We start from the raw sequence: 22,853 nt of genomic DNA on the forward strand, positions 1-22,853 counted from the left end.
AAAGTACAAGGGGCGGTGGGAAGCTTTGAAGTCAGAGAAGGACAGACTGACTTCACCTTACCCGTGGCAGCGCAAGTTTCCTGCCTGGAAGGTAATGTAATGATAATAGCAATAAATGAGTATAATGCGATTAGATGTTAGAATGGAGGTAAACAGGACCCCGGACAGAGCCAGCCACTCGAGAAGCCCTCTGGAAAAGGCAGCTATCAAGCAGGTGCCGGTCCTCTCCGTGCAAGGGAAGGAGGAAGGGAGGAAGGGGGGCCCCGAGCCCCCCGCGCGGCGGAGCGCACCCGCCAGCCCTCCCCAGGCGCCTACTGTGTGCAGCGGGCAGCCGGCCGGGCCGGGTCAGGCTGTTCTCACCGCTCGTCCCCTCCTCCCCCTCCCCCGTCCCCCGCCGGACCTCTCCCACGACCGGGGAGGAAGTGGGAGAAATGGACAGGGAAAAAAGTTGGGTTAAGCCAACGCCTCCCCACTCCCCACCGCTCCCTCTCCGGAGCCACGCAGACCCGGGCGCGAGCGGCCCGCTGGACCCAGTCGTCCGGGGCCCGGTCCCCGTCCGGCCCGGCGGCCCGCAGTTGGGTGGGGGAACTCGGAGAGCCGGGAAAACAACCGCCCAGCCCGCCCCTCGCCAACCCCTTCCCCCGCTACGCCCCTGGCGCAGCGGGCGGAGGCGACTCTTTTATATAATCGCGGGCATGCAGGTTGGCTGCTTCATTTAGGGACCCGGGAGCCCGGCGGACCCAAGCCGTCATTCGAAAGCCCGCCCCCGGGTCCCTTCTGCGGCTGGGCAAACTGAGGCCCCGGGAGGGCCGGCGCCTGGCCCGGGGTCCCCACTCCCTCGCGCCCCCACCCACCCCCAGCAGCCCGGGCCGCCGCGACCCACGCCCGCGTCGGTCCTCGCAGTGCGCACAGCCCTCCCCGCCCCCGCTGCCATCCTGCCACGCCCCGGGCGTCGGGGGCAAAGCCCGCGCCCCCCCGCGCCCGCCTCTGCGCAGAGGCTGGGGGCCTGTTTATCTGGAGGCCCCCACCCCCCCTCCACCCCGGGGGGCCCGCTCCCCCCGCGCCCCGGGGAGCTCTGGGGCCAGATAAGCTGGCAAGCTGGCACGGCGCCGCGCAGCGGGGCGGAGAGGTCAGAGGAGGGGGGGCGCGCCGGGGGCGGGCTGGACCCCCCCCAACTTGACAAAACCTAATAACAGCCCGGTCTCCCCGGCGCAGCAGGCGAAGCCCCACGGGAGGGCAGAGACGTGGCAAGAGGGGACCTGCCGAGCCTGTTCTGGCCTCCGAGGCCGGGGTGGGGGGGGGCGGGCTGGGCGTGGGGGGGGGCCGGCGGCTGCGGCACCTTTAAGACAAGGGAGGACCCCTCTTGCCCTCGGAGAAACCAGGAAGGGAGTCGCGAGCATCATACGGGGCTTTGGCTGTACTGTACAGTTACTGTAGGGGCAGTGACGCCGCCGCCGCCGCCGGAGCGAGGGAGCGACGAGGGGAGAGCGCGAGAGGCGGAGAGCGAGAGACGCGGACCCCGGAGGCGAGCGGCCGAGGAGCCCAGTCCCAACTCCGGGCCCCGGCCCCTCGCGCCCCGGCCCGGCCCGGCCCCGGCCCGGCCGCGCGAGGTAAGTCAGCGCCCGGCGCGGCCCCCCGCACGGGGTGCAGGGCGGGGACGGGCCGGGGGCGCTGCGCCCACCTCTGCCCTCCCGGGAAGGGGAGATCGCGGAGCCGCGGACGTTCCGCAAGTTTCAGAGGAGGGGGTGGTTGGCAGCTGCCCGGAGGCTGGAGGCACCCTGGATCCCGAGCGCGGGGAGGGGGCGCCGCCCGGGAAGGGGGATTGGGGGCGAAGTGCATGGACTTGTGCCCCAGCGCCCCCCCCCTCGCGAGTGCATGGCTTTTCGGGGATCCCAGGCGCGCGGGGAGCGGGGGAGGGGAAGCGGGGCCGCATTGAGGGTGGGGGAAACCGGCGTGGGGAGATAGGGGGGCGCGTCGCGTGCTAAGTTTGCAGCTAGGTACTGGGGGTGCTCTCGCCCCCCGGGGGCCTATTCGGTGCTGCGTGCATACGTTGGAGTTGGCCAGGATTGAGCTCCATGGGGGATGGGGGGGAGGGGGCTGAAAAAACAGGGAGGGGGGCTTTGCAAAGGAGGGGGAAGGGGTGGAGTGTCCCGGTGGGCGGGAGCGGCCGCGGGGGCTTCTGGACGTCGTAGTCCCCACGCCGCTTGCGGCTGGCAGGTGGCAGGCGGCTCGGACTACACGTCCCAGGGTGCCTCGCGCCGGCGGCCCGCCGCGGTCCGCGGGTAGGGGCGGTGCGGAGGAGGGGCGGTGAGCGGCGGGCCGGCGAACCAATGGGCGCGGGCCGATCGCGCGGCGCGGCGCGGGGGCGGGCCGAGGCGGCCTGGGGGCGGGGCCTGAAGCCGGGCTCCCCTCGCCGGGGGCCGGTGGCGGTCCCCGGCTTCCGGCTGCGCGGCCCGCGGGCCGGCCCCCTCCCCGCCCCGGGGCCCCTCCCAGCCTGGTTGTGTAACCGTCCCCAGCCCCCCTCCCCTCGGCCCCCCGCCCCGGTGGGGGGGGTTCACCCACCCGGCGCTCCCCGGGGAGGGCGGCGGCCCGAGCGGCCGCGCGGCGCAAGCGAGCCCGGGGATGCGCGGCCTAGTGCAGGCCGGGCTCGGGCGTGGGGGAGGCGGGCGGGCGGACCCAGATCCGGGGTAATTTGCATCGCCCTCCCCCCAGCCCGGGTGGGGATTGGCCGCCGGCGGCGGGGGGTGGCGCGGGGCCAGGCTCACTGCCGCCTCCCGGCCCCTCGGAGGGAGCCAGCCCAGCCGCAGCCGCCGCCACCGCCGCCGCCGGGGCCGGGCCCCCTCGCCGCTGCCCCGGGAAGGAGGTAGGAGCCCCCCGCGCGGGCGGCGCGGCGGGGGCCCGTGAGCCGGGGCGGGGGCCGCGCGCTGCGGCCGGGGCGGGGGAGGGGGCCGCTTCCTGCCCCCGCCCGGGCCTGACTCAGCCTTGGGTGGGGGGACCGGCCTGGCCCCTTGCCCCGCCCGCGCGCGGCCGCGCGGCTCCGGCCCCCGAGGAGGGGGCGGAGAGCACCCCTGTTCCCCCGCCCGCGCCCCCAAAGCGCGTGACCCCGTCTCCTCTGGCCCGGACCCCCCTCCTTCCCCTTGACGCCACCACCACGTGCGAACGCTGAGCCCCGGCAGAGGAGGGGGTGAGCTGGTGGGATCCGGCCCCCTCCCTCGCTCTTCCTCCCTCCCTGGCTTGGGAACCAGCTCCCTCCCCCGGCCCCAGGCCTGGGAACCAGGCAGGGGCCTGAGCTGAGCGCTGGGGCCGGTGCACCCCCAGGCACAGGCCTTTGCGGGTTTTGGGAGGCACTGCCCGCGCTGGCTGGCTGCGGGGGAGCCCGGTGGACCGCAGCAAGACTGCTGTCCAACCAGGCCGGGGCACCTAGTGGGCGCCCACTGAATGTTTGGGAAATGCAGCCAGCAGTGGACTGAGCGGCAGGGGGAGGTCGACAACTAGCCCCTCTCTCTCTCTCTCTCTCCCCCTAGCCAGGCGGCGGAAGTGAGAGAGGTGTTGGTGCCCCTTCCCCGGCTGTGCCCACCTGGTTCACCCATGGGTGGCAGGCTTGGTTTCCTCCCCCCCTCCTCACTGCCAGCTGCCTCCGGGAGCAGGGCTGGCTGGAGAGGGCATCCGGGATTCCATGTCAGCCCCCCCCCCCACAACAGGGCCAGGGCGTAACCCCGAGTGTGCCGCTCCCTCACTGGGGGGGCCCTCCGCACGACCCGCCGATCACTTCCTATTGGCAGAGCTGGTCTTGGGAGAGGTCCGGGGAGTCCAGGCTGGGCCCTGCTGCTGCCCGGCCGAGGGCTCCAGGCAGGGGGCATTTCCCCTGGGGCCACCCCCCAACGGGGCCCCTGGAGCACACCGGGCTTGGCACTTGTCGGCTGGGCTCGGGGCTCTGTTTACCGCCAGCCATCGCTGTGGCGACGGGAGCCTAGGGGAGAAGGGGGGGCAGGAGCCAGTGACTGGGAGAGCGAAGCCCTGGGATCCGCATGCCTAATGAAGGAAAGAGGAGCCAACGGGGACACTGAAATTTTAATTCGTGGGTCACTTTGGGGGGGTATTTATTATTTAGCTCTGATTGGCTGCGTGGTGGCCAGTCAGCACCCTGGCCCGGGCCGGGAGCCACGAAACTCTCCGCGCTCGCGGGCCCCTGGAGAAGCAGCGTTAGGGCTGCGGTGGGGAGCTGGTGTGCCCTTTTCTCGATGCGGGATACTGAGGCCCCGCAGAGCTCAGCCTCCGTCCAGCAGGGCAGGCTCCCGAGACAGTAGCAAGCACCTGTGTTTGCTTTTTTTCCTTGCTTTCTCTTCCTTCGGGGCCCTCCGACCTACGGCTGCTTCAGGCCGGTGGCACCCCCCCGCCCCCCTCCGCCGTTGCTTTAGGAGGAAACCAAAGCAGGGAGGGGATCTTGGCGAGGGGGGCTTACAGCAGCCTTGGGAGCCTGTGGGAGCCTGTGTCGTGGTGAGGAGGGTGGGGACCAGGGCTCAGGGGCAGGCAGAGAGCAGCCCAAGGTCACCTCGCTGGAGCAGGGTCTGTCCACCGTGGTCCTGCCTCCCGGCTCAGGATGAGGCCCAATCTTCCTTCCTCTCAGCGGAGGGGCGCCCACACCCCTGTCTTCCAGAGGGCCCGGGCTTTGAGAGCAGGCGTCTGGAGGCCAAATGGAGCTTTCCTGGGGCTCTCGAACCCCTTTGCACAAAGAGGACAGTGAGACTCAGAGAGGGCCAGTGAGGTGCCCAAGGTCACACAGCACAAACCCCTGGCCTCTCACCTCCCAGTCTTCTCCGGCCGGCCCTTTTACGACTTGCTGAGGCCTTTCCCAGCCCCTTGGAGCCGCAGTCCCGCACCTTGGCACCTTGGCCCCTGAAGACGGGCAGGGCTCTGGGTTTTATGACCCATCATCCCCAGGATGACTGAGGGCACCTCGAAAAAGCCGAGTCTCAGAGCCGGCTGCTCTGCAGCAGAGCCGGCCCAGGTCTGCGGGGGTTTTGAACGACGGCCTGCTGACTGCTCCGTGACGCCGGACAAGCCCCTCGGCCCTTCGGAGTCTGGATGTCCCCCCTCGAAAAGTGGGGTTGCAGGGTATTCTGCGCTTGGTGGCTGCAGGTCTACCTGTGTTCTCGCTCCTTCCCTCCCCCGTTGAGGGAGCCCCTAGGTCAGTTCAGGGCACCACCTGGATTCTGCTGGAGTGTGTCGCTGGCCCGGCCCCTTGAGACGTGTGGCAGCCCCCACCTGTCACCTTGTGCTCCAGGCACCTGATGGGCCATAAACCGCCCTGCCACAGCCCTGGGCGGTGGGGACCAGAGGAACAGGCTTGGGCGGGGGCCAGGGTGGCCCAGTCCCAGCCTACCCCTTGCCTCACCCAAGGTCTACCTGGGGAGGTCACTACCCGTCTGTCCACCTCAGTCTTGCCGTCAGCCCGAGTCTCTGGGCCTGAGGGTTTGGCCAGTGATTCCCAGGGAGCGTCAGGGCCTGGGAGAGCCCCTCCTGCAGCCCTCTTCTGGGGACCAGGGCTCCGGACTCCAGGCCGGCCCCAGGCTCCCCGGGCGGCCTCCGGCAAACCTGTCCCTCTCCTGGGCTATCACAAGGTGGTGCTGAGGGGGCGTGAGAATAAGCTGTCCTCGGCCCCAAGGCCCCCCTTGCTGGTGCCCCGGGGGCAGTGTGGAGGAGGGGGGGAAGGAGCCCTGGCAGGACCAGTTAGACAGTGCAGAGCTCGAAGGCAGCTCTGTCGGGTGACCCTGGGCCAGTCCCTTCCCCTCTCTTGAGCCTCAGTTTCCTGACCTGTAAAGTGGGGCAATGATTACAGACCCTGTGATGCCGGATGCCGAGATGACCGAGATCAGGCCCCCCCACCCCCGCCCCCGAAGCCGGGGAGGAGCAGCTCCTGCCCTTGGCGCCCGAGGCCCGAGTCCGGAGTACCAAAGCGCGAAAGGTACCCGCGGAGAATCCGGCGCTTGTGAGGAACGTGGCCAAAGGACCGGCCCCTCCATCTGTCCCCCCAGCAGGCTGTGAACGGCCACTCAGTGGAAGTGTCCCCACCCACGCCTTTCTGGTTTAACTGGAAAACAAGGCCCAGTCCCACCTCCCGTCAGGATGTGTTTGATGGGAGGGAACTTGGCGGCTTGGTGGGCACGGGACACTAGGGCCCCCCGATAGGCCGAGCTCCCCTTTGGGGCTTCGAGGCTGAGCCCTCCACCTGCCCAGGCTGGGGGCGGGCGTGGGGCTGGTGCAGGCTCCTCCTGGTAACAAGCAGGCCTCCGGGGAGGGAGGAAGAGGCTGGAGGTACGGAGGAGTCTGGCTCCTAGAGGCTCCCCAGGCCTCGTCGCGGCGTTTTGTACAAGCAGGTGCAGGCTGAGCAGGGGTGGGGCAGGCAGGGATGGGATTTTGTGAGGCTTGGCTTTACTTACCCCAAGTGATGGGACGCTCGTTCCTTCTAACACCATGAATGGCCTCTCTCTTCCTGGGGCTTCCTTTTGGAACCCGGTACTGGTGTCAGGGCTGTCACTTCCTGACCCGTGACGGCACTCAAGAGCGTGGGAATAGGGTGAGCCTCAGCCCCACCCATGAGTTGGGGGTCATATGGGATCCCCATGACCCCCTCGTCACCCTCCCCCCCTACACTTCCCACTGGGCCCACAGCCTTCCTGCCTCTGGCCCTTTAAGGCCTGGGCAGGAAGCCCCTCCCCATTTAGGGCAATAATGGACACATAAAATGGCCGAGGGCCTGTTTGCTGGTGTCTGGCCTGGAGGGAGGCCTATGAGGACAGGCAGGCTGGGAGCCCGGCAGCCATGCCAGGCCCTTGGTGCCCCCCACTCCCTAATCGGGACGCTGCATTCCTGTCCCATTAAACCCCAGGCCGGGGACCGGGCCAGGCAGGGATTGGCACCAGGTCAGGGCGGGGTTACCCATTGGGACCAACCTTGCAACACAGGCCGCTGGCCTGGGAGGGGGAGGGGGTGGCTGGGCGTGGGCGTGGGCCTGGCAGCCGCACCTGGGCACCAGACTTGCTGTGTGACCTTGGGCGGGCCACCCACCCTCTCTGGGCCTGGGCCTGGTTTTCCCCTCCAGGTGACAGCTCCTCTCCCCTGGCTTCCTCCTGGGCCCGCCCCCACGTACTCCCTTGACACACAGTAGGTGGGGAGGGGCTAAATTCCTGCAGTAACGTTCAGAGATTAAGTTCCAAGTCGTGTCTCCCCCCCCTACCCCCCTGGTGCACAGGAGAGGGTCAAGAAACAGCCCCATTGGGCCTCTGGGGACCAGTGCTGGCACACAGTAGGTCCTCAGGCAGAATTTGCCCAGTGGGCGAGAGCGGGACCCTGGGCCTAGAGCAGCCGCAGTCCCCTTGCCGCTGTCGTGCCCTCTGAGGAGACCGGGGCACAGAGACCCTGCGTTTCGCCCAGAGTCCTGCCGCTTGGAACTGGGAGAGCTGGGGTGGGCCCAGGCTGCTCTGCGTGGCGCGTAGTAGGTATTAGAGTTCCCTTTGGTTTCCTGTCGTTCTCTTCTGCGGGGTGGGGGAGGAGGAGGAGGCCCGCCCCAACCCTCACTTTGCACCCTTGACCTTGGGAAGCCTGGTGGATGCAGCCTCCTCTCCCCGTTCCTCTCCCAGGTGCCCCCCTCTGGGCCTCGACCTCTGCTGTCCCCCATGCTTGGGACGCCCTTCCCACAGTCGTGGAGTCCTTCCCGGTGGCACCTGCTCCTCCTGGGACCGGGGGAATGCACCTCTGACCTCACCCTTGGGCCCTAGCAGTTGCGTGGCAGCGGCTCAGGTCTGCTAGTCTGAGTCCCCAGCCCAGCCGCTGGTCTGCTGTGTCGCCTTGCCCGGGTCTCTTCACGGCTCCGAGCCTCTCCTCGTCTGTAAAGCCCAGGGTTACAGCGGGAAGGATGAGGTCAAGGTGCCTGGTTAGTGCCTGAATTAGTTCCTGAGATGTCCAGGGCGCAGAGAAGGCCCCAGGAGGGCCGAAACCGGCCCGGGTTCTGCCGCCTTGGAAGAGGTGCAGCGGGCGACCCCGGGTGGGATGGGAGGTGGGACCGGGGAGCCCGCCGGCGGGGTGGGCGGGGCTGGGCGTGGGCTCTCTGCAGCGCCTGGCTCTGTGGTCTTCCGTTCATCCGGTTTGCTGCGCCCCTACTGTGTGCCTGCGGCGTGGCGGGAGGGGGGGTGGGCGGGGAGCGCAGAGAGAAGGGGTGCCCCACCTCTAGCCCGGGAGGAGCCTGCTGAGGCCTGCCCCTCTGCCGCCGAGTCAGCACCCAGCACCCCGGAAATCCCACAGAGGCGAGTGCGGGGGCGGAGCTCTGATGAAAGATGGGCCTGGTGGGTGTGGGCCTGAGCTCAGGGGACCCCCCCCAACCTCCTGGCCTGGCCGGCGTGGGGGTGGGGCTTCCCGGAGGAGAGGAGTTTCATCGGATTGTCATTGCCAAGGAAACCGCCTGGTGTGGGGGCACCTACTAGGCGTCAGGTGTGAGCCGGGCCTGTTGGAGCGCAGGAGGCCGTGAGGCTCTCCCGGGAGAAGACGCGGGGCCCAGTGGGTGTGGAGCAGACGCGGCTCTTTGCTGCCAGGAGCCCACCTGACCCAGCGAGGGGGCTCAGTTGCCTCCTCTCTCCTGGCTTACGCCATCTTCTAACTCTTTCTTAGAGGAAGGGCCCCAGGAGGCCTGGGTGGGGGCCGTGGCCCAGGGCGTGGCGGGCAGGTGGCCTCTGTTCCTGGAGTGAGGGTGTGGGCCAGGTGTCTGCAAAGCCAGTTTAGTTTCCAGGGTGAGGGACGAGGTGACGGCTTGTTGGGCTGGTGGCGGGAGCAGGGACGAGGGAGGCCAGACCCAGAGGGTCAGGGTCGCCGGGCGCCCCAGGCTAGGGGTCCAGGTGTGTCTGGGCCCTTGTGTTCTCTGTCAGTGGGGGTCCCGCCGCTCTCACGGGGCAGGGGGGTTTTTTGGCCTCTATCCATCCTCCCAGGCCTGGCCCTCCGGAGGACCTCTGATGGTTACGTGGGGAAAGAGATGCTCTTGGACCCGGCGCAGACCCCAGGACTTGGCCCGGTGCCTCACACCAGTTCTGAGGCCCAGGCTTGCTCCTTCCCAGCCGGGTGGTTTCCAGCAAATGAGAACCTCGGCCTCTTCACCCTTGAAGTAGGGCTGTGCGGGCCCCCTTGCCCTGCGGGCTCAGTGCCCGTGGGAAGGCGGGGGCGGAGCGGCCGTGGAAGGGGGGCCGGTGAATCATCTGAGCCATCTCAGGGCCCGACCTCGAGGCCCCCAGAGACACCTCAGGGTCCGAGGGGACGCTGGGGCACCCCGGTGGGGGCACAGAGCAGCCAGGGTGGCCATCTTGAGGCGGATCAGAAGGGGGTGAGCAGAGCCAAGGCCAGTCTGATCCGGAGCCCGTCTGCCCGCTTGCTCCCCGGGGCCGGGGCCAGACGGCAGATGGTGGCAGGGGGTGGAAGCCGCCACGGGGGCTCCTCCGGGGCTTCCCGCGGCTGAGCCTCTCCGAAGGGGTCAGCCCCCCATCTTCCTGCTCCCAGCAGCCACTTGTCAGCCTCCCCCCCGCCAACGGGCTGGCGGAACTGAGGGGGGAACCGAGCAGCTGGTGCGGTCAGCGGGGAAAGAGGGCGGGCCGCAGAGAGAGGCATCCTGGGAAGTGTAGTTTGCGCCTGTGTGGCCGCACAAAGGCCTCTGTGTCGGCCCCAAGGCCTGGACCCCGTCCCTGGGGTGGCCCAGGCTTGGGACCGTTCCGCCGCGGCCTTGGGGCCAGCCGCACCGACCCTGGGCTCCGTGGCCCGCCCGGCTGGCCCCTCGAGGTGGGAGGGATCTGGGTTCGAGCCGCGCCGGGCTGCTCGGCGCTGGGGGCTGGCGCTCCAGAGGTCCTGAGGAGGCCGAGGAAGGCACAGCTGCGTCCCTCTCCCGGGAGACGTCCGGGGGGCTCTGTCCCAGGAGCCGACCGGCCAGAGGACTATGGGTTGTGTTGGGTGGCTCGGGGCAGCCGGGGGCTCCCCAGAGAGGGCGGAGGGGTGCGGACAGGAGCCAGAGGGTTGCACAAGCGCCCGAGTGGTTGGATGAGTCACAGCCCAGGGGAAGGCGGAAAAAAGGAGTGGGGAAGAGGGGCAGGACGGACTGAGTGCCGCCCCCGCCGTGGCCAGCTCTTCCAGAGCCCTCTGTCCATTTAACGGGTGGGGAGACTGAGGCCCGGGCCGAACAGCAGTGGCCAGGGTGGCCAAGCGTTGTGGGGGGCTGGGTGGGCCTGATGTGGACAGGAAGCCCCCAGCCCCCTGCTCCGCCTCTGCGGGGCTCATCCGTGGCAGGCAGGGGAAAGCAGTCCCAGGGCCAGACTGCTCGGTGGCGGCTCCCCGGGGCCACCGGGGTTTGTTGTGATGTCCCTGGCTCCGCCCCCCCCGGGGCACGCCTCCAGCCCGGTGACCCCAGCCTGGTCTCTGGGTCTCAGCATCTCCCTTTCCCTGACTCAGAGCTCCCCAAGTGAACTGGGCCTCACTGGGAGGTGGGAGTGAGGGTCTGGGAGGCCAAGAGGCCAGGTGGACACGGACCCTCTGGTCACGCACCCTAGGTTTGAGCTGGGGTGCAGCTGCGGGGCCGTGGGCACAGGTCTCCCCGAGGCCTGGTTTCTCGCCTCTGGCAGAGATGGTGCTGCCCCAGGGGGACGGCTGGGGGCTCGGGTGTGCTGGCGCCTGGTGGGTGGCTTGTGTCACTGCCTCCTCGAGAGGCTGGGGGCAGGGGCAGAAGCCAGTGCTCAGCTTCATGAGGAAGCAAGCCCCGGGAGGTGTTCGTTGGGCACCTACTGTGTGCTCTCGTCCCACTGCCGATGACCTCTTGGATGGGTCGTCTGGTGGGCCCTCTAGTGGAGGACAGGGCACCAGGGTCCGCCCCCTGAAGCATCCAGCATGGCTTTTGCCGATGTCATCTCACCTCGATGGTGCTGAACCGCACCCCCCCCACTAGGGCACCCGAGGCTGGGGGGCCGGGTGGGGTACTCCTTTCCCAGGGTCCCCGGCCGGCACCCTCACGAGCACCCCTCCCTCCCCGGTGCTGTAGGTCTCGGCGCGGAAGATGGCCGGCGGCGTGGACGGCCCCATCGGGATCCCGTTCCCTGACCACAGCAGCGACATCCTGAGCGGGCTCAACGAGCAGCGGACGCAGGGCCTGCTGTGCGACGTGGTGATCCTGGTGGAGGGCCGGGAGTTCCCCACGCACCGCTCGGTGCTGGCGGCCTGCAGCCAGTACTTCAAGAAGCTGTTCACGTCGGGCGCCGTGGTGGACCAGCAGAACGTGTACGAGATCGACTTCGTCAGCGCCGAGGCGCTCACGGCCCTCATGGACTTCGCCTACACGGCCACGCTCACCGTCAGCACGGCCAACGTGGGCGACATCCTCAGTGCCGCCCGCCTGCTCGAGATCCCCGCCGTGAGCCACGTCTGCGCCGACCTCCTCGACCGGCAGATCCTGGCGGCTGACGCGGGCGCCGACACCGGGCAGCTGGACCTCGTCGATCAGACCGACCAGCGGAACCTGCTCCGGGCCAAGGAGTACCTCGAGTTCTTCCAGAGCAACCCCATGAACAGCCTGCCCCCCGCCGCCGCCGCCGCCGCCGCCGCCTTCCCCTGGTCTGCCTTCGGCGCGTCCGACGATGACCTGGACGCCACCAAGGAGGCCGTGGCCGCGGCCGTGGCCGCCGTGGCCGCCGGCGACTGCAATGGCTTGGACTTCTACGGGCCGGGACCGCCGGGCGATCGGCCCTCGGCCGGGGATGGGGACGAGGGCGACAGCAACCCAGGTCTGTGGCCCGAGCGGGACGAGGATGCCCCCACCGGGGGCCTCTTCCCGCCCCCCGTGGCCCCGCCGGCCACCGCCACGCAGAACGGCCACTACGGCCGGGGTGGGGAGGAGGAGGCGGCCTCGCTGTCGGAGGCAGCCCCCGAGCCGGGCGATTCTCCGGGCTTCCTGTCGGGTGCGGCCGAGGACGGGGACGGGGACGGGCCCGAAGCGGACGGGCTGGCGGCCAGCACGCTGCTGCAGCAGATGATGTCATCGGTGGGCCGGGCGGGGGCGGCGGCGGCGGGGGACAGTGACGACGAGTCGCGGGCGGATGACAAGGGCGTCGTGGACTACTACCTGAAGTACTTCAGCGGCGCCCACGACGGGGATGTTTACCCGGCCTGGTCGCAGAAGGTGGAAAAGAAGATCCGGGCCAAGGCCTTCCAGAAGTGCCCCATCTGCGAGAAGGTCATCCAGGGCGCGGGCAAGTTGCCGCGGCACATCCGGACCCACACCGGGGAGAAGCCCTACGAGTGCAACATCTGCAAGGTCCGCTTCACCAGGTGAGCCAGCCGCGGGGGCGTGGCCGGGGGCGGGGCTTGCTGCGGGGGCGTCGTGGGGGGGCGTTCCAGGGGCCCTTTGCCTCAACTGCAGGCACGTGTGGACCCCTCCCCGACGTGTGGACCCAGCTACGCGCACGCACGCACGCATGCACACAGCGCGGGCGCGTGCAGGGGTGGCGCGGTCCTGCCGGGAAGGGAGCTCCTTCCGTTTTTGGGCACCTGCCTCCCCTACGGCCCTTGGGGAACAGCCTTGGGGTGCGGGGGAGCTTGGGGGCGCTGGGGCCGAACCACAGGAGGCTCGAGGGGAAGGCACGGGCAGTCGCTCTTCTTCTTTTCCCAGGGCTGGTTCTTCTCCGCTGTGCTGGAGGCGGATGTTTGCCTTGGGAGGGGGTGGCTGCCCCATAGGGCATGGGGAGCCGCGTTATCTCCTTGAGTCTTCTGGGAGCCCTGGGGGCCTCACTGTCCTTGGCCAACATTTATGGCACACCTGCCGGGTGCTGGGCCCCGTCCTAGGCGGTGGGGACCCAGGAGTGCAGAGACACGCTAGAGGCCCTGTGTGGGCTAGGGGCACATCTGAGACGAAACCACAGAGTTGGTAACGTGAGTTGGCAGAGCTACAGAGAACAGAGTGGGGGGCGGTAGCTGTTTTAAACAGAGCCGATATCCCAAGGAGGCAAGGGAAAGGCAACGTGAACAGCTGGTGCAAAGGCCCTGAGGCCAGTGGACTTGGGGGTTGCAGCTACCTGTGGAGGGAAATGGGCCTACGAGCCACTGGGCTTGGTCCCCAGGCAGGAGGAGTCCGAGGCCAGGCTAGGGGAATTTGTGATTGGATCTTAAGAGTCCAGAGCTGGCTGGTTGGGCCTTGTGGACCAGCCCAGTGGGGGTGGGGGGCTGGCGTGCAGGGGCCTGGCCAGGCTGGGTGACTCAGCATCACCCCCTACCCCCACCCGCCCTGGGGTTCCCCCAGCCACGCCCACCCAGGCTAAAGAAAGAGGCCATTGTCCCAGCTTCCCGGCCCTGCCCCATGGGGACAGGACAGAGGGGCTGACCCCTGGCCCCCTCCCCAGCAGGCCAGGAGAAGAGGGTGTGGCCCAGACTGCAGGGCCCGGCATCTCCCACGAGGGGCCAAGGGTGCTAGGTGGGAGGGAGGCGGTCTAGTTGGTGGCCCAGCTCCCACCCCTTTGATGAGCTTGGGGTGCTCAGAGTGTTGGGGCCGCCCTCTTTATCCAGGCAGGAGTCCTAAGGTGGCTGTGGGCCCTGCCCTCAGGGGTCCCTGGGCCCAGGAGCAGCCTGATAGAGGCCCAGCAAGCCAGGGTCTGGGGAGGTGACCAGGCTGAGCAGAGGTCTGGAGCACCCCGCCCCACTCCCCCGGCTCCCCTAACCACAGGCCTGACGCAGTTTCATTCTGACCTGCTGTGCTCGTGGTTACCCCACCCTGACTCGGACTGATCCTCTTTGCCATTCGGGGAAGCTGAGGCAGGGAGAAGGTCCCTGGGCTGTGCCTCTTCCCCCATGTGCCCACCTGGCTCCTCTTTGCCCCCAACCCAGGGCCCCAGCCCCCACGCCTTCCTCCAGGCCAGGGAGCCCAGGGGCCCCTCTGAGTCACACTAGAGAGTTGAGTAAGCGGGGCCTGTGGCAGCCGGGGCTATAATTACCCGGGCCAGGGCTCGGGGTGACGAAACAGGCTGCTTCAACCCCCACCCCACCACTGTGCAGCCCCTGACCCGCTGTGCAACTTGGGGCAGGTCACTTTCCCTCTCTGAGCCTCACGTGGGGAAGTCTCTGTGCACTGCTTGCATAGTCCGAGCCCCTGCTGTCCCCTCTGGACCCGGCCCCATGCTAGCATCCGGGCAAGGCAGCCGGAGGACCACGTTAGCGGACTTTGGGCGGGGCGAGAGGAAGGGAACTTGGCGGCTGCATCCCCTCGCTGCTGACAGACCCGGTCAGTCCAGGGAACGATGAGTTCACTGTGACCTGAGTTCCAGCGATGCACCTAGAAGTAATAAGGCTGGAGAATAGGCAGGAGGGTGGTTGCAGAGAGCCAGGCCTTGACCCTCAGAGCAGTAAAGAGTCAAGAAAGGGTTAGAGCAAGGAAGGACACCAGCTCTGTGGGTGATTCCAGAGGGAGGGACCTGGGGCTAGAGGAACCTCGGGGAGACCAAGCCTCTGTCTGAGGGGTGGGAAAGCCTTCCTGGAGGAGGAGGGCATTTGAGTTGGGGCTTTGAAGGATGAATAGGAGTTTGTCACTCCTGGCTCTGACCAGGCTGGCCACATGTGAAAAGTGAGAGACCCAGTGTATCTCAGATGTAGGGTGCGAGAGGCTGCAGCAAGGAGCGGGTCAGTTGCTGGCCAGGGCTCCCGAGACCCAGGTCTCAGCCCCTGCCGAATGGGTCCAAGCAGGAGCCCTCTCCTGTGACTGCAGACCAACACAGTGCGGGAAAGCATCATGTGAGTCACTACTGTGATTTTACATTTTCTGATAGCCGCATTTTAAAAAAGTTAAAGGAACGGGTGAAAGTAATTTGAATCGTACTTCGTATCCTTTTTTTTTAAATACATCTAACATGTAACCAGTGTGCCAAATCATCAATGAGGTTTTTTACATTACATTAACCAGATAAAGTCTTCAGAATCTGGGATGCATTTTGCACTTCTGGCACCTCTCAGTTCGGACAGGACGTGTTTCAAGGGCTCAGGGGCCACGTGCGAGCAGTGGCCGCTGGGGGACAGAGCCGCGGCTGGCCTGAAGCCGCTTAAGACTGATACGCTGACCAGCTTTGGGGGCCGAAAGGGCCCAGGTTGAGCTAGATCCACGCTGTTCCCTAGGGGGCAAGATGGGCAGGCAGAGATCCCGGAATCACCCCGACCCTGCTGTCTTGGGGCTCATGGTCCAGTCAGTCAGACAGATGAGGAATAAGGAAACTGGCATGAGAGTCAGATGGTGGTGGTTATGAGGGACGTGGGGTGGGGTCGGCTGTAGAGGGTAGAGGGGCCTCTCTGAGGAAGTGACATTTGAGCTGGAATTCAGATGTGAAGATCTGGGAAGAAAGTGCTCCAGGCATCAGGAAGAGCACATGCAAAGGTCCTGAGGTAGGCACGTGCTTAGCGTGTTGCTGTGACAGCCAGGAAGCCGGGGTGGCCGGAGCCAGCCAAGAGAAGCAGAGGTGCTGGGAGAGTTGATGGGGCCTAGGGGCCGTGGGGTGGAGACTCATGGCCCCGGGATGCAGGACTGCCGGTGTTCAAAACCGGGACAGCTGGTCCCCCCGTCTGTTACCAAACACCCCGGCGTTCTGCCTTGTGCCCTGCAGTATATTTCAGACCCTGGAATAGGGCCTGGTGCTCAGCAGGCACAAAAGCCCCGGGGGGGAGCCCCTTCTAGCCCTCCTCCTGTGGCTGAGAAAAGGGGTTCAGAGTGGTTCAGCCGTCGTCTTGAGGCCACGCAGCGAGTGGGGTCCGAGGCCCGTTTCCATTCCTGGGGGCCCTCGGCGCCCCCCTCGCCCCAGAGCGCCCGGCACTGCCCCTGCTCCGGCGCCGGCGTCTCACGGCCCCGGCCAGGCCAGCGGGCGGGGGGGCGGGCGGCGGGGGGACCCCCCGGCTGTGCCCGCTGACCCGTCGCCCCGTCCGCAGGCAGGACAAGCTCAAGGTGCACATGAGGAAGCACACGGGCGAGAAGCCGTACCTGTGCCAGCAGTGCGGGGCGGCCTTCGCCCACAACTACGACCTGAAGAACCACATGCGCGTGCACACGGGCCTGCGTCCCTACCAGTGCGACAGCTGCTGCAAGACGTTCGTCCGCTCCGACCACCTGCACAGACACCTCAAGAAGGACGGCTGCAACGGCGTCCCCTCGCGCCGCGGCCGCAAGCCCCGCGTCCGGGGCGGGGGGCTCGGGGGGCCCGACCCCTCCCCGGGGGCCGCCGCCCCGCCCGGCGCCCCGGCCCCGCCCGGCTCCCCTGACGCCCGGCGCAACGGCCAGGAGAAGCACTTTAAGGACGAGGAGGAGGACGAGGAGGCGGCCAGCCCCGACGGCCTGAGCAGGTTGAATGTAGCGGGGGCCGGCGCAGGGGGAGGCGACGGGGGCACCGGGCCCACCGCCGACGGCAGCTTTGCGGCCGGACTTGCCTGAAAACCAAAAAGAGAAAACAGAAACCCGAGAGAGAGAGAGAGAGAGAGAGAGACAGAGAGAGAGAGAGAGAGAGAGAAAGAGAAAATCACCCACCACCCCCCCAAAAAACACAAAAAAAGAAAATCTATCTATATACAGATATCTATATCTATATATATATATACAGATATATATATATGAAACGTCACAGAATCTAGGGTAGTGCTTTTCTCAGATTTTTCTCCTTCATGATGTTCTCTCCCTCCACGGGGACCCTCGCCCCCGCTCCGGCTCCCCATCCCCCCCACCCCGTCGATGGGTTTCGGGGCTCACTTTGGGGTTTTTGCGGGACACAGATGCGGAGGCCCCCGGACGTCTCCCAGCACGGAGTCTGGGGTCCCATCTGAGGCCTGGTCAGGGCCCCAGGCCCCAGGTGGGGGTGAGGGTGGCCGTGGGGGGTTGGGGACGGGAGGGGGGGTGGGCTTTTGTTTTCCTCCCCTCGCTGGTTTCTACGAGTCTTTCAGACAGGACCTTAAACGCTCTCTGTCCGCTGTGAGTGGACGTTAAAATGTACCCTGTCCCCACCCCCCACCCTCCTTCCTCAGGGCACTTACTAAGTGGGGGTCTCCCCGCCTCCGTCTCCCCAATGGCCTCCCCGCCTCCCGTTCCTGCCTGTGGTCCTCTGTGTCTCCTGGCCGCTGTGACACAAATCTATTTATTTCCAGGCCTGGAGAGAGGGGAGCCCCGGGGGTGGGGGGGGGCGGGGGCACCAGGGCGGCTCCCAGGGGCTCCCGCCGCCTCCCTTCTCGGCACTTACACCCCGGCGGACCCCCATCCCCACCCCGGACCTCCGCTCAGGGCGCCCCCCCCGCCCCCCCCTGCGCTCCCTGATCAGGCCACCCAGACCCCACGAGACGACGTTTGGAGATTCAAAACTTTTTTTGTCTTCACCCTCCCCGCCCCTGCCCTCTCCCCAAGTTTTTAAAGCACTTTTTAGATTTTTTTTTTCTTTTCCTCCTTAAAAACAAAATTTATATATAGATATATATAGATATATATATAAAATATACTTTCCTCAGAGGAGCAGACAACAGTGTGGGGCAGACCAGCCCAGAGCAGAGGGAGCCCAGGGTCTCGTGGTGGCAGGGAGGAGGGGAGAGAGTCCAGAAGTTCCAGTGTCACAAAAGCAATAAAAACAAGATTTTACAAAACGAAAGGAAAAACAAAAACAAAAAACAAAAAAAAAAACAAAAAAAAACAAAAAAAAAACATAAAAAAAAAAAGACAACCAACCACAAATAGAAGTCTCGGCACTTTGTAACAGAACGGGTACTACACTTTATCTTAATTCTTAATTTAAAAACATGTTTACAAGTCGCAACCAACTTCTATGAAAAGTCGAAAAGACAAAAAAAAAATAAAAAATAAAAGAGAGAGAGCGAGCGAGCGAGAGAGAGAGCGAGAGAGCAAAAAGAAAATTCCTAAAAGTCAATTTATTTTTGTACAAAATAATAAAAAAAAAAACCCACCACAGATGCAGAATCCACTTCTGTTCCCCGAGGTGAGGAGGGGGTCAGGAAGGCACGGGCCAGGGCTGAGGCCGTCTTCGTGCTTCGCCACGGGGGCCTGTGCTGCAGGCAGGACCGTGGGGTTTTTGTGTTTCTGCCGTGTCCCCCCACCCCCGGCCCCACCCCCCTTCTGTCCCTTTTTGGTTCTGATTTGGAGATGTCTCGTCACCCGCCAGCCATACGATGGCCAACCCGTGTCCACGGGGACCCTCCTTACTGACGCCCCAGCTCAGGGATGGGCCCGAGAGAGGGCTGGCCTTCCGACCAGCCAGAGCAGCCCAGCCCCCCCCCCAGCCCCCCTCCTCCCCCACCGGCCCCTGCCCTCGCCCCTCGCCCACTTCGGGGCTCCCCGCCCTCCAGCATGGCCGCCCTTCCTTGTGGCCACCAAGGAGCTGCCATCTTGGACATGCCATCCCCGTCGAGGTGGGTGACGGGGCCCCACCTCCAGGGCCTTACATCCCCCCCCCCCCCAGGCACCCCTCTTTTTATTCAAAGGCACTGACTGTAATCTGGGGGCTGGCACCTGCCTCCCCCCAGCCCCTGGCTCCCCAAAGGCCCGGTACCGACCGAGCCACAGGCCACGGACAGGGGCCAGGGCTGGGGGGACCATGTTGCCAGAGGCCAGGGCACCCTCACCCCTACGCCCTCTCGCATATGCAATGCCTAGCGTGGGACCCTGTAAATAGACGCTCTGCCAAGCCGAGACCCTTCCCCATCGAAGCCCGAGGTGAGGGGCCCCTGCCCCCCCCCCAGCTGCTGGCCCTTCTCCCCATGCCCCTTGGCTCTGTGACACAGACCCCCGTCTTCTCGTCTTCTTTTTCTTTCTTTCTTTTTTTTTTTTTTTTTAAAGGGAAGCTTTTTAAGAAGGCAACTTTCATCATCGTTTCTACAGGATAGTTTTCGTGTCTCGCCCCCCCAAGCCCATCAGCCCCCCCCAAATGTCTCAGGACTGCCCCCCCCCGAGGGGGGTGGCGGGGAGCCCAGGGTGGCCTCGCTCACACCCCTGTGTCACGGAGTGAGCTCTTTTGGAGAACCATCTGTGGAGGCCAAGCAGAGAGCTCGAGCACACCCAGGCCAGGGACCCCCCACCCCACCCCAGCTGAGAGGTTCCCTGAGGGAACAGCCCTCTCCCCCTCACCCTACCCATATACCCCCCTTGCAATAAAACCAACTGAAAAATCAGCTGTCGTCCTGGCCAGTGGGGGCGACTGGACTTGGGGGATCAAGGCCTCTGGGACTATGGCGGGGGGGGCAAGGGCTGAACCCCCGCCGAGCACACTTTTAACAAACTTCCTCGGGAATTGCACTAAACCCCTGCCCCTAGCTCTGAGCTCAGCTTCTGACAGCCCTGCCCACCCACTCCGCCTTAACCCTCTCCTGCTGCCCGCCAGCCCGTCCTAGGGGCCGCAGGGTCTGCATGGGCCCAGCGCCGGGACCCCAGCCCCCCCAACTCTGCGCAGTCACATACTGTATATAGACGTGGATCGATTTTATTTTTATTCTTTAAATTAAGGTCGTGATAAAGTGTTGCCAAAGATACTGCTGAATTCTCGCGTTTCAGGAAACAAACAAACAAAAAAAAAATTTGAGGGGGAACGTGCTGACTGGTCAGAAGGGACACAGCAAAACGTTTTTTTGTTTGGTTGTTTGGGGTTTTTTTTTGTGTTTTCTTTTTTTGGGGTGTTTTTTTTTTTTAACTGCCTGGTACAAAAAAAAAAAAAAAGAAAGAAAAGAAAAACAAAGCGAAATTGTTATTTCCATCATCTTGGTGAAGTTGTGTGGCTGTGTGTTGTGCGCGCGTGTGTAAGAGTGAGGTCCCGGCCTGGGGCTCTGGGTGGGGGAAGCTCCGGGGGGCGCTCGGGGTGGGGGAGCTGGAGCGCCCCCCACCCCCAGCCGTCCACCAGCCTATGGGACCTGGAGAGAGAGGTTAACACCCTTGCTACTGCTCCCTGCCTAGGCCCCCACCCCAACCCTGACCCTGCCTTTTGAGATTAAGGAAAAAAAAAAAGGCAAAAAAAAACCAAAAAAAAAAAAAAAAAAAGAAAAAAAACTTAAAACCCAATGAATGTAAAGTGCCGGAGCAGGCCCGGCCTGGCGCGGGTGTGGGCCTGCACCCAGCCGGGCTCAGCAGGCTGTACCAAAGTCTGCCCCGTTGGGTGGCTTGCCCAGGAGACCCCATGCGGCCATCTCATCCTGTTCTGTTTGTACATGGCTGTCCCTTTGCTTCCTTCCAGGGGGGAGGGGGGTCTCGGGTGGGAGGGGAGAGACCCCAGTCCCTTCCAGGGCCCTCTGGGGAATCTTTGCACTACTGAGACCCAATGATGGTGGCGGGAGTGCGGGGTCGGGGTGGGGGTGGGGGGGCAGTGGCGGATGTGTGGCACAGGGTGGCACCGAGGCAGGGGCTGGGGCCTGGGGAGCACCCCCACCCACCCACCCCAGGACCGAGGCAGTCCAGGCAGCCGGGATTGTAGGAGGCCAGACAGAGTGAAAGGCAAAGCGGGACAAAAAAATTTAAAACCAACAAAAAAAGCAAAAATCCTATTTTTTGAGAAAGAAAGATATTTATATTTGCAGTTTTATTTTAAAAAGTTATTTAAGCCGAGGAAGCAGCCTTCCTGGAGGGGCGGCTGGCGCAGGACGGGTCAGGGCCTGGGGGCTCAGGGGCCCCGGGAGCCATAACCTCAGAGTTCAGACTAGCTCGCACTAAGTACATAGATTTACATGGGGGGTGGGCGGGCAGGGCCAGCAGATGGAGGGAGCCGGGGAGGCCCCCGTCCCGGAGTCGGAGCTGCCTGGAGGCCACGGCCAGGGGTCCGGATACCCCGGTTCCCCCCTGCCCCTCCCAGGCCCAGATACAAGGTGCCTTGGACTTTGGGGGGCCGGGGCTGGTGAATGGGGGGCAGGGCGGCGCCCGGGGACACAGAGCACAGAGCAGACATTCCATAGACTGTATCTGAGAGTCTTTATAAAGTGTGGGAGATTTAAAAAAAAAAAATCAATTGATAAAAATGCACTTTTTGGGGGTGGGGGGAGAAGCTTTAAAAGTAATAAAACAAAAACAAAAACAAAAAGACTAAAGATGAAAAACCAGACAAAAAAAAGTCATTTTTCTTGTACATAAAAAAACCACTAAACGCAGCCTGTTACGAAAGCTGCCGCCTCATTTGCCTGATTTTGATGTTCTTTGTGTTTTGTTGGGTGGGGGCCGGGGAGGGGGGCCTGGGGGGCGGGGACGGAGTGCCTTGGGGACCCCATCACCAAGGGTCCGGCCCCGCACCATGCTCAGCCTGCCCTTTTCTGCCAGGCCTGGAAGCTGGCCTCTGGGCTCCCAGGCCGGGTGGGGATCCCCAGCATTGGCAGGCCTGGGGCCCCTACAGAGGAGGTGACCCACACGCCCCCAGCTTGGGCAGATGACACCAGGAAGGGGCCCCGGGGGCGGGCAGGGAGAACTGGCCTGACAGGCTTCTCGGTCACCTCTAGCTCCTCGGTTTCTGGAGGCCGGGGGCGGGGCGTCTAGTTGGGGAGCCCCAAATCTGCCAGAGGCCCCCCGGGTGCTGTCCCAAACTGGGCCCCCTGACGCGATCAAGGATCTGTGCTGACTGCTGTTCCCCTGACGTGCCCCCAGGAGGAAGGGGGGCCGTTGCCCACCCACGATGAGGGGTCCCGGACGGCAGTCCCCACGTCCAGGTTGGGGTTACCAAACACGGGCACTTCCAGGGCCCTGAGTGGGGAGTGGGGGTGGGTGACGGAGGGGACCGAAGGGCAGGACGGCCATGCCGCAGCCCGGGAGAGCGCGAGCCGGGTCATGCGGAGGGATTCAGGGTCACGGGCGGGCCAGGGTCACGCGCGGGCCGGCAGCTGCGGCCTCCACTGTGGGCTGGGTTCGGTGGGACCAGTGGCCTGAGGCAGCCACCAGCCCACCAGGGCCTCCTCCCACACGCCCTGGGGTCCCCCCTTACCCCCTCCCCACCCCGCTAGGAGGGAGGGGTTTGCTTTTAAATAGTACTCACTCAGGACTCATCTTGTAGAACAAGGGGTTTCGGCATATTCCAGGAACCCACCTACTTCCAGAACATTCCATTAACCCCAGAAACCCATCCCTGTTAGTAGTCACCCCTACACACTGCCCCACGAGCCCCCTCCCCATCCGTGGAGGAGCCTGTTCTGGGCATGTCACGCGCGTGGACTCACCCCGTGTGGCCTTCTGTGTCTGGGTCCCTCCCTGAGCCTCGTGGGCTCGGGGTCTGGGCTCGGGGTCTGGTCCCGGAGCCACGCGTGTAGGAGCCTCGCTCCTGTTTGCGGCCGAGGGACGTGCCCGCACGTGGGGGACACCCCTCCTTTATCCGTTAGCCTGTCTCTGGATGCGGGGCTGTGTCCGCCTTCCGGCTACTGCGCACGTGTGTGTGCGGGTTTGTACGTGAACTTGTCTCGCTAACCTAGGACGGGAACGGCTGTCCCGCGATGGCTCTGTGTTTCCCCTGGGGAGGGGCCGCTGTCCTGTCCTCTGGGGCGGCTGCCCCACTTGTCACTCCCGCCGGGCCCGCGTGAGGGTTCCGGTCCCTCCGTGTCATCGCTGACACTTACTCCCGTCTGTCCGCAGCCCTCCCGGCGGCTTTGCTGGGGTCTCGGGGCCGTGGGCTGTGTTTCCTCCACCAGCTTACGGGCGTGTGGGGGTCTTCCCGGCTGCCCACGGGGACGATCCTGGACTTGGCGGCTCTGCCTCGGCTCCCGGCCCAGCAGCGCAAAGCAAAACCTTCCGCGTTTGACCAAATGCTGCGCCTTTTGGATCCCCAACGTCATGCAACGCAGGGGACCGGCCGCAGGGAGCTTTTGTC

General features: G+C 65.2%; 2 protein-coding genes across 3 annotated transcripts in view; one reads left to right on the forward strand and one right to left on the reverse strand.

The window, feature by feature from the left end:
* The window catches only part of FSD1 (fibronectin type III and SPRY domain containing 1), a gene marked incomplete at both ends in the record, with an annotated part of 516,986 nt that overhangs the window by 161,041 nt on the left and 333,092 nt on the right, over positions 1 to 22,853 (reverse strand). The gene's annotated exons all lie outside the window — the stretch shown is intronic.
* On the forward strand, positions 1,357 to 21,160 carry ZBTB7A (zinc finger and BTB domain containing 7A). Of its 2 annotated transcripts, none has more exons than XM_080808745.1 (3): positions 1,357 to 1,610; positions 11,063 to 12,345; positions 15,973 to 21,160. In XM_080808745.1, exons 2-3 carry the CDS (start codon positions 11,078 to 11,080, stop codon positions 16,469 to 16,471), a joined length of 1,767 nt encoding a protein of 588 aa, XP_080664871.1. In that variant the 5' UTR covers positions 1,357 to 1,610; positions 11,063 to 11,077; the 3' UTR covers positions 16,472 to 21,160. The 2 variants fall into 2 exon arrangements, with proteins under 2 accessions (XP_080664871.1, XP_080664872.1); XM_080808746.1 differs by lacking the exon at positions 1,357 to 1,610 and adding an exon at positions 2,644 to 2,863.

This window comes from Martes martes, assembly GCF_963455335.1.
Source record: "Martes martes genome assembly, chromosome: 1".
Classification (NCBI taxonomy): domain Eukaryota; kingdom Metazoa; phylum Chordata; class Mammalia; order Carnivora; family Mustelidae; genus Martes; species Martes martes.